Genomic DNA, 10,023 nt, shown 5'->3' on the forward strand with positions numbered 1-10,023 from the left:
GTCAACATTTGTTTTGGCCTTCAGAAGCATTTCGAATTACTGGTAAATCATGCCCAGCTATGTTATAGAGAAAAATGAGAGACCGACGATGTGAATTTTCATTTGGGCTCTGTAAGTTAGGCTTGGGGTCTATTCTAGAGAAGACCAACTTAGCTCGTCAAAAATGAAAGAGAAGAAAAAAGGAAAATCCACATTAAATGCAGGGTAAGACAGCGTACAATAGACTATTGTGGTCCGGCCTTTCCTTAAACCCCAGCATAATGGAAGTTTAGTGCACTGAACTGTCCTTTGTCCATTGTCCACATTAAATAATCCAGGGAGGATGACATTTATAAGATCACGCCCTCAGACCCCCATCTTGACTAATACTTGAGGCGTAAACTTTAACATGTCAAACCATAGGTGAATTATGTTGTAAGATATGAAGGTCGTATGCCTGTAAACTAAAATAGAGGGAAAAGGTGATGGAAAATGTGATAACATGATTCCATATGAGAAATTTTGGTCGCTGCAACACTAGAGTGCCTGATGTATGCAGAATTTCCATCAAGTGTAATTCTGTCTTTCATCTTCTGCTATTATTCTCACATATTTATTGCTCACTATACCACATTTACATTTAAAAATTGTTCCAATCTTAAATGCTTGATCTCCACAACAAGAGGAAGATATAAGTCTTTAGATTGGCCGAAAACTTGAGAAAAACTATTATTATGGTTAAAATTGGGCGAGAAAAGAAATCAGAAGCTGATTGTGAATCCATTGGTGTGTCAGGATTTAGGCATTTGCAGCCACAACTCCTTGAGGAAGTGGTGCTCCATTGTGATTGCCTAATGTTTCATCTTTATCTTCTTCATCTTCATCTTCCTCTGTTTCCCAGAGAAATCTAGCATATGCAGCAAGCACGTCGCTGAAAAGCAAAAAACAAGTAGTTCAGGTACAAGTACCAACCACATGTTTTCTTATGTAAAATGCAAAGTGCAAACCATTTAACGTCATAGGAAAGATCGCCAAAAATCTTCATATTTTTCCATGAATATATTTCGCATAATACCATCAAACTTATATTAGTATCTTCTTTCATTAACCATTTTAATGCTATCAAATACTCCTAACACATTTCCTTCACACATCACATAAATCTGTAAAATGATTTTAGTAACAGACCAAGTAGGAAATGTGTTTAGGCAATGAAGTGATTTTTTTTTTCTGTTAATTTTAAATGTTGTGAAAATAAGGATGGGGGCCTCAATTCAATATTACCTGTTTTCTGGAGAAGCTTGAACTGCCCTCTTAAAGTAGGATGAGGCTTTAGATTTGTCACGATAAAGTTGCCATATCAAAATGGCATAATGTGAAATAGTTTCTCCATCAGTAGGATCCGCTAGTATTGCACGAGAGTAATACTCTTCAGCACCTAGTAGGTCTCCCTTGTTCTGCTGGTCCAACAACAAACATGTAAAAACCCATCCAATAAATATTTTTTCAAAGTAGAAACAATGACGGGAGACGGAGTTTTCCTTCCAATATTATATTCTAGTAAGTACACCCTATTGGGTGACAGGAATGACATAATACACGAACAAAATTTTCATATTAAAGCAGGTGGTTATATTTCTCCATTCCAATTGTATTGAGTTATGGTAAAACGGTGGTTATTTTGTACAATTTGAAGAAATAGTTGAAATTTTAAAAAGCATGTCTTTTTTTTTTGGGGGGGGGGGGGGGAAGGGGGGAGCTTGTTCGGTAAAATCAACTATCTACCATCGGAGACGCTCTTAAGGAGACTTGACTGTGCCGATGGATGCAGCTTTGGAAATTACTCTTTACTAAGTCAAGAGGATTATATGGATTTCAAGTGGGCACTGCATGGTTTGCCCCGGCGATGGATGTGATGACGCGACACATACATGGGGAGGCGCCATAGTGTATTATCACTGCTTGATTACGTGATAATATAGAATATTTGAGGCGGAAAACAAGAAACATTCACCTGACAAAGAAACTGAGCATAGTTTCTTAAAAGCAAGGGGTTATGAGGATTTTCTTTGATCATTCTCCTGTAGTACTCCTCAGCATTTCCGTCCATATCAGATACAGCTGCAGTATAATCAACGGGAGAGTCACCACCAACTCTATTATTCCCAATTCCAAGTCCTGCTGCAAGATGTAAGGGAGAGCTAACAGGTCTGTTATCTTCTTCGTAATCCAGGTCTCGTGATGCAGTAGCTTCCTCAGTCACCTCAATCTGGGACATCCAGAAGAAACATTCAGTCAAAAAGAGTTTACACTTATATACTTGTCGCCAAGCAGAAAGGAAGTCAAAAAAACCTTAGTCTTATCACTCTGCATGTTCATTTCGTCCTCACTTTCGTCGTCATTGATATCCCAAAGAAAACAGGCATATGCTGCAAGAACATCGCTGAAAACAATAATAGATTTCAAACAAGGGGTATTTACTCATTCTCTCATTCGACGAAAAGGTGTAAGTCAATTATAACCTGTTTTCAGGAGCAGCATGAACTGCACGTTCAAAGTAATCCGATGCAATATCTTTATCACGGTGCAGCTCCCATACCAATTTAGCATACTGTGACAAGGTATCTCCATCTTTTGGATCTGCTAGTGTAGCTTGAAAGTAATAGTGCTCAGCTCCAGAAAGATCTCCCTTTGACTATACACCAGAATGCAGTGGGTTACATACTCTAGAAAAAGGTGTCACCACATAAACAGAAACAAGACTAGGACTAGATCTCAAGAAAATGACAAGAATAAAGATGGGGAAAGTTTTAGAACCAAATAGAATCTAAAGCATGTAATATTGTGTGCTTTTCCAGCCAAACCATAACAAAATCTAATTATGATATGCAGAATGGAATAGCATTTCGAATCAGGCAATATTTTGTATGCTTTTTACACTTCAAAACCACTAAATTTATCGCGGACATACATTGCCAAGACATCAAGAAAGCAAAACTCACTTACTTTCCCTTTTCGTGACTTGGTTATGCAACTGCTAATCCATACTTAGTAGAGGATTTAAGCTTTGAAACGAGTCAATTGATTATAGAAGCTTCCAAATTGGATCCCAATTTGTTAGAAGTAACTCAAACTACCATTACTATCCTAAGGTACTTGTCCAACAGGCCTATTTTATTAAGGGGCAACTTAACAGCAAGAACTAGAATTCAGTGATGAGATCAAATCGAGAGACGTGACTGTAGTTTACCAATTAGAATATCAACTTTGCAGTTTATACAACCCTTAAGGTAACTTAGGTGATTTCTTTCCGTCTATCCAAGCCTTGGTGGACACAGTTATCCGATACGTGTGCTGGTGGGAGGTAGCATGTACCCATGAAATTAGTCAAATTGTATGCAAATTGGCCCAGACACCACGGTTATACAAACTCTAAAGGAACTTACACAGAGAATCAAACATTTCGACTAAATTTAAATAAAAGGGAAAACAAAAAAGATTCTCTGAAAAGAACAAGAAACAAACACTGACCTGCAAAAGTTGAGCATAATTCCTTAAAAACAAAGGGTTGGAAGACTCTTCTTTAAGAACCCTTTTATAATATTCCTCAACATCTCCAATTCCATCAAAATCTGAAGGTGCAAAGTCAACTGCACCACTATTTACAACATTGCCATCAACCCCAAATCCAGTAGCAAGGTACATTGGACTAATTACTTCTTCACTCTCTTCAATTCCAAGCTCATTAACCCCATCAAAAACCCTGTCTTTTTCATCTTCTTCATTTTCACCTTCCTCAATCAACCCCATACCCTTTTCCCCAAAGCTGAAATCATTACCACCTATATCTGATATAATATCCCCTATTGTCACAGACCTTACTATCTGCCCATCACTTCCCACAAAATCTTGATTTTCTTCAGAATTATATATACAAAATGATGGTTCTGTATGCAACATTTGAACTTTCTTGGTTATGGGAAGATAAAGATGTTACCTTTGAGCTATACACTTCAAGATTATAAGAAATTGAAGTATTTGAAGATGACCTTTTTAAATTTCCAGCAGATTGAGCTCTTTTGAGTGATTTTTAAGGGATTTTGGACTGAATTTAGATTACCCCACAAAGGGAAATTGTGAAGGTAAAGAGTTTCAACTTGCAAGAAAAAAGAAGTCGACTTGTGGAGTGTAGCACCAGGAAAGGAGGAGACTTTAGCAGTGGAGTGATAAAATATACTCCTAATTTTAAATTATAGAATTTATTTAAAAAATAATTTTTAGTAAAAAACTACATTTAAGATTAGTTATTTATTTCTATCTAAATTTTAAATTTAAGAATTATTTTATTAGGAAATTTCTTAGATTGAAAAAGAATTAAATAGATCACACATGCTGGTCTTTTAGTTTTGGCAAGCAAAATGGGCAAAATTTTGAACATGTGAACAAACATGTCACTGTGAACACCCTGAATCGGTGAACTACCTCAGTCAATTGTATTAAGGGTGTTCAAAATTTAATATATAATCTTATAATGTAGTATTGAGGAGATCCTATATTAAAACCAAAAAAAAAGGAAGTTAAATTAATAAATAAAGATATGTAATTAAAAGCGTTCACGTGTAGTTGTGGCTACCATACTGTACTTTGACTTCTTTTTTTAAATTTAAATAAGTGATTGAAGTGAAAATAAATAAAAGAAAATACCATCTTGGATCTTCTATTAAGAAAGTGATACTTTATGGACACTGTTAAGAGCTTGAGAACTCTGTTAATGGCGGAAGAGAAGAACAGAGAGAACGAGAGAGAAGAAGAAGATTCTGGAAAAGAAAATATTATTTCCACTCACTGACTTCACAACCCACTGTACATTGTCTTATACTAAAATAATTGACTTCTACATTACTATTGCTAACACTAACTAACTAACTAATTATGACAGCTCAGCATCCCTCAACACTTCCCCTCAAGCTAAGTGGTGTGAACAGGTTGAACACTTCTAACTTGGATAACAGAAATTCGTGCTGAGCTCGACCAAGACCTTTAGTCAGAATGTCTGCCAGTTGCAACTCTGACTTCACATGTGCTATTTCTATTAATCCCTTTTGTATCTTTTCTCTAATGAAATGGCAATCGATTTCTATATGTTTCATCTGTTCATGATAAATTGGATTTGCTGCTATCTAAAAAGCTGCTTTACTATCACAAAATAGCTTCACTGGTAGCTGAATCTGCAAGTCTAGTTCTCCAAACAACCCTATTAGCCATACCACTTCTGCAATTGCTGTTCCCATGCTTCTATATTCAGCTTCTGCTGAACTTTTTGATATAGTACTCTGTTTTTTTGATTTCCACGAGAGTAAGGAGTCTCCAATCTTGACAACAAAACCACTGACTGATTTTCTTGTCATGGGACAAGTAGCCCAATCAGCATCACAAAAGACTGTCATCTCATTAGATCTCTTAGAAGATAGTAGAATTCTCAGGCCAGGTGCATTCTTGAGGTACTTGACTACCCTTATTGCTGCTTCCATGTGCGACTTTTTGGGTGAGTGCATAAATTGGCTTAGATTCTGGACTGCATAGGCTATATCAGGCCTAGTCATAGTAAGATATAGTAGCTTGCCCACCGGTTTTTGATAGCTTGTAGCATCCTCCATAGCCTCATCTATCTATGTATCATCAGTTGCAAGGCCTTTGTCATATGCCACACTAGTAAGTCTTTGATTAACTTCCAAGGGTGTGGTTGCAGGCTTAGAGCCTGCCAAACCTAAGTCTGAAATTAGGTTTAGGGTAAATTTTTTTTGACAAACAGAAATCCCATCTTTGTTTCTAGCAATTTCAAGTCCAAGGAAATACTTCATCTCCCCCAGGTCCTTGATCTTGAAATGGTGTTGAAGTAATGTCTTTGTGGCATGAATAAGAGAAGAGGAAGAACCAGTGATCAAAAGATCATCCACATATACAAGGATGATCACAATATGACCATCAACTTTCTTAGTGAAAAGAGAGTAATCATAGTGACTTTGGGAGAATCCTAAAGTCAAAAGAGCCTCAGACAATTTCAAATTCCATTGTCTGGATGCTTGCTTCAATCCATATAGGGACTTTTGCAATTTGCATACTTTAGACAACTCCCCCTGGCTAGCAAAACCTGGAGGCTGAACCATGTAGACATCTTCCACCAAATCTCCTTGTAAAAATGCATTAAATACATCCATCTGGTGTAGGTGCCAACCATACATAGCTGCCATTGAGAGAACAACTCTAACAGTAACCATTTTTACTACAGGAGAGAAAGTCTCCTGGTAGTCCAAGCCCTCATGTTGTGTGTATCCTTTGGCCATCAAACGAGCCTTGTATCTTTCTACTTCTCCGTTAGCATTATATTTCACCTTGTATACCCATTTGCATCCTATAGCCCTCTTACCTAGAGGTAAGTCAACCAGAGACCAAGTGTGATTATCAAGTAATGCTTGAACCTCCTATTTCATAGCTGCAACCCAATTTTCATCTTGTAGAGCTTCTGAATAGGAATCTGGTTCCTTAATGACAGAATAATTACAAATGGAATCAAGGTAAGCAGCTGAAAGAGATGTGTAAGACATGTAGTCAGACATAGGATAAATGTAAGAGGCTGAAGTGTGAGTACTGGGCAGTAGACCATGTACAAAATCATTTAACCATCCAGAAGATCTAGAAATTCTACCAGTTCTCCTAGGCTGTGGAGGAGTAGTAGTATGATGCAATTCAGAACTAATGGACTGTGTGTAATGTCCATGTGAGGGTTGTGATAGAGTGGTTGTTTCAGGAGTGTCTTGTATAGCAGGAAACAATTCTGGACTATACACAGGTACTGGAGATATGGGAGAAGGTGTTTGGGATGAAGATGAACTATTTTGGATAAATGGTGACTCTAAAGGTGAATCCACATGTATGATACCAGGATTCACAGGAGTCATGTTGGCATTTAGTGTTTGAGTTGATTTGAATGGAAATCCATCCTCCTTAAAGATAACATCTCTGCATATGAAGAACACTTTGTGTGATAGGCTATATAACTTGTATCCCTTCTGTGTGCTAGAATATCCCATATGTACTGCTGCTTCAGATCTTGGGCCAAATTTATCTCCATTGGTCCCAGTGTTTGTTGCATAACATAAGTTGCCTATTACTCTTAAATGACTCAAATTGGGTTTTTTGCCAAAGAAAACTTCAAATGGGGATTTGTTCCCCAATACTGCGGATGGTAGTTTATTCATGACATACACAACATTAACAGCACAAATACCCCAAAATCGTAAAGGTAGCCCTGCTTGAAATCTGAGTGCCCTGGCCACTTCAAGTATATGCCTGTGTTTTCGTTCGACTACTCCATTTTGCTGCGGAGTATGAACACAAGAACTCTGGTGTATGATTCCTGCATTGCTGAACAAAGCTTTGCAGAAAGAATTAAAAAACGCAGTTCCATTATCACTCCTAAAAACCTTTATTGATGCATTAAACTGAGTTTGTACAAGTAATAGAAATTCCTTAAGAACAGTACTAACATCACTTCTCAGATGTAATAGGAATACCCATACCATTCTACTACAATCATCTACCAAAGTAAGAAAGTATCTGCAACCATCAAAAGTAGGGACCCTATATGGACCCCGAACATCTGCATGTACCAAGTCAAAAGGCTTTGCAGCTCTACTATTGCTTATGGGAAAGGGGATCCTTGTTTGCTTAGCTAGAGGACAAATAGTACAAGCCTTGGTGTTATTCGTGCTACTTCTAACTAGAGAGAGTTGTTTTAATATCCTTCCTGAGACATGCCCTAGTCTCCTATGCCATAGCTCTTCCTCATCATGTACTGTTAGGAACACTAAAGGGACAGTTGATGATGTCCTTTTATTCTTTGAGTGCCAGTGATACAGATTCTCTTCCATTTTACCAATCCCCTTCACCTTCCCATTGTGAAGGATCTGCATTAGACAAAAATCAGGATAGAATGCCATGAGGCATCTCAACTCCCTTGTCAACTTTGCTACTGATAACAAATAGAACTTGAATTCAGGGACACATAAAACATTGTGTATGCTTCCTTGTAACAGTTCAGAACTACCTATGTGAGTAATGGAAACTCTACTACCATTAGGTAATAGCACCTTTTGATTCTCACGTTTAGTTACTGTAGATAACATATCACTGTATCCCACCATATGATTCGTGGCACCACTATCTACAATCCACTTATCATTCCTATCATTAGGAGTAGAGGGAGTAACAATACCTGTTGCATTAGCTGCTGGTACTGTCTCATTATTGTTACCTTTGTTTAGCATCTTCAAAATTTGATTATACTATTCCTGTGTGAATATCATGGGTGCTGGTATTGCATTCATGCTTGTTGCTCCTTGACCTGCAACAACATTATCCATTATACCTTGACCCTGTTCAAAAACTTGATTGACACCATTAGTGAGGTTTGAATCACGATGTTCTCCACCAGAAAACCATCCATGTTTATTAGTGTTATATCCTTGATTGTAAACTCCAGGACCATAATTCCCAGGATAATACTGGCCAGGGATCACATTAGTGTTTTGGTCCAGTTGTTTACCGAATGACATCACATTGTTCGCAGATGGACCATTCTTCTTTCTTCCTTTATAGTTTGGGGGGTAACCAATCAAGTGATAACAATTCTCCCTGGTGTGACCTTTTAGTTTGCAATGTTCACAGAATAAATTGAAGTTTCTTTTCTGTTTCTGTTGTCCACCTTTTGCACTCCATAAGGCTGTAATGTCATTCCCTTCTACTATGGAATTAACTCCAGATGTTGGTGTCAATTGACTCTCACTTTCAGTGATCATTGCATATGCTTGATTCAAGGTTGGTTCTGTTGTCTTCATGAGAATTTGACGCCTCGCCTGGTCATATGAGTCGTTTAATCCACCAAGAAACTGAAGTAGCCGTTGTTGTAAAAAATGCTCTACATTCTCCTTGGATTTTGGACAACCACAGTTCAGGGAAGGTATCATTGCGTCATATTCTGCCCATAGCTCTTTCAGCTTTGTGAAATACATAGAAACAGAGTCCGTTCCTTGAGAAATTGTCGCAATTTCTCGATGTAACTGAAATATACGCACTTTGTTTACCTTGTCAAAACGCTCTCTCAGATCTTCCCATACAAGATGCGCATCAGATGCATAAATAATTCCACTAAACAAATGTGGCGCAACTGTGTTCATTATCCATGAAAGGACTATCGCATTACATGTTTCCCAGTGCTCATGGAATTCAACATCAAAGAATTCCTTTCTACAAGTTCCGGTAACAAAACCTAATTTCCGTTTGGCTTGGAGTGCTATACGCATCGACCTCCGCCATAGTCCATAGTTCTCCAATCCTTTGAGTTGGATCGGAATTAGAACTGAACCCGGAGTGTCCGATGGATGCACAAAAAGTAGATGCGTGTGATCGATTTTTGCTTCAATTCCTGTAGCTGCTACTCCCGTTCCTTCTTTATTCACCATTTCAGCTGAATTGGGCAGAAATTAGAAAACCCTAGCTTTGTAAATTGAGAGTTTGGAACGATTCCTTCACGATTTTGTAGGAAATTGGAGATGCAATGAGCTTTGAGATTTAAATGAGTTGTGAGTAAAATCCCGATCAATTCTCACTGCTCTGATACCATGTTAAGAGCTTGAGAACTCTGTTAATGGCGGAAGAGAAGAACAGAGAGAAGAAGAAGATTCTGGAAAAGAAAATATTATTTTCACTCACTAAAATAATTGACTTCTAAATTACTATTGCTAACACTAACTAACTAACTAATTATGACAGCTCAGCATCCCTCAACAGACACAATCTAGACAATATGGAGATATTTTGAGGTGGGATAGCGGTTGACTGATTAATAAATGCAATAATTAAATAAGTTAGATATCCATTGATTCCTCGGTTCGTGCTCTATTTAATAAAGTTATTTGCATCGTTGTCATGTATCAATAATCTCAAGATCTTATGTAGGATATATTTTTTAAAAGAAACTTGTGA

At 37.6% G+C, this 10,023-nt stretch overlaps 3 protein-coding genes across 4 annotated transcripts; all 3 read right to left on the bottom strand.

The window, feature by feature from the left end:
* Nucleotides 1-462: 462 nt before the first annotated feature.
* Nucleotides 463-4,183, bottom strand: LOC104218994 (uncharacterized). Of its 2 annotated transcripts, none has more exons than XM_009769620.2 (6): nt 3,511-4,183; nt 2,502-2,674; nt 2,332-2,422; nt 1,994-2,248; nt 1,264-1,436; nt 463-910 (listed from the first exon to the last, which is right to left on the bottom strand). In XM_009769620.2, the coding sequence occupies exons 1-6, from the start codon at nt 3,937-3,939 to the stop codon at nt 778-780; spliced, it is 1,254 nt and encodes a 417-aa protein (XP_009767922.1). In that variant the 5' UTR covers nt 3,940-4,183; the 3' UTR covers nt 463-777. The 2 variants fall into 2 exon arrangements, with proteins under 2 accessions (XP_009767922.1, XP_009767921.1); XM_009769619.2 differs by having other exon boundaries at nt 1,264-1,439; nt 3,511-4,175.
* A 736-nt stretch (nt 4,184-4,919) lies between these two features.
* On the bottom strand, nt 4,920-5,510 carry LOC138868282 (uncharacterized mitochondrial protein AtMg00810-like). The gene is made up of 2 exons (XM_070145825.1): nt 5,247-5,510; nt 4,920-5,129 (listed from the first exon to the last, which is right to left on the bottom strand). The coding sequence occupies exons 1-2, from the start codon at nt 5,508-5,510 to the stop codon at nt 4,920-4,922; spliced, it is 474 nt and encodes a 157-aa protein (XP_070001926.1).
* Nucleotides 5,511-8,324: 2,814 nt separating this feature from the next.
* LOC138868289 (uncharacterized) lies at nt 8,325-9,500 on the bottom strand. The gene has a single exon (XM_070145833.1). The coding sequence runs from the start codon at nt 9,498-9,500 to the stop codon at nt 8,325-8,327; it is 1,176 nt and encodes a 391-aa protein (XP_070001934.1).
* Nucleotides 9,501-10,023: the final 523 nt, after the last annotated feature.

This window comes from Nicotiana sylvestris, chromosome 1 (assembly GCF_000393655.2).
Source record: "Nicotiana sylvestris chromosome 1, ASM39365v2, whole genome shotgun sequence".
NCBI lineage: Eukaryota > Viridiplantae > Streptophyta > Magnoliopsida > Solanales > Solanaceae > Nicotiana > Nicotiana sylvestris.

What these genes read in the sequence shown, in the direction of transcription:
- LOC104218994 (XM_009769619.2), bottom strand. Translation starts at nt 3,939, where the DNA reads ATGTTGCATACAGAACCATCATTTTGTATATATAATTCTGAAGAAAAT. An exon ending in ATGCTCAGTTTCTTTGTCAG is followed by an intron (nt 1,440 to 1,993) that starts GTGAATGTTTCT and finishes TTGTTGGACCAG; the next exon opens with CAGAACAAGGGAGACCTACT. An exon ending in CAAGCTTCTCCAGAAAACAG is followed by an intron (nt 911 to 1,263) that starts GTAATATTGAAT and finishes TTTGCTTTTCAG; the next exon opens with CGACGTGCTTGCTGCATATG.
- LOC138868282 (XM_070145825.1), bottom strand. Translation starts at nt 5,510, where the DNA reads ATGGAAGCAGCAATAAGGGTAGTCAAGTACCTCAAGAATGCACCTGGC. An exon ending in GAACAGCAATTGCAGAAGTG is followed by an intron (nt 5,130 to 5,246) that starts GTATGGCTAATA and finishes TATCATGAACAG; the next exon opens with ATGAAACATATAGAAATCGA.
- LOC138868289 (XM_070145833.1), bottom strand. Translation starts at nt 9,500, where the DNA reads ATGGTGAATAAAGAAGGAACGGGAGTAGCAGCTACAGGAATTGAAGCA.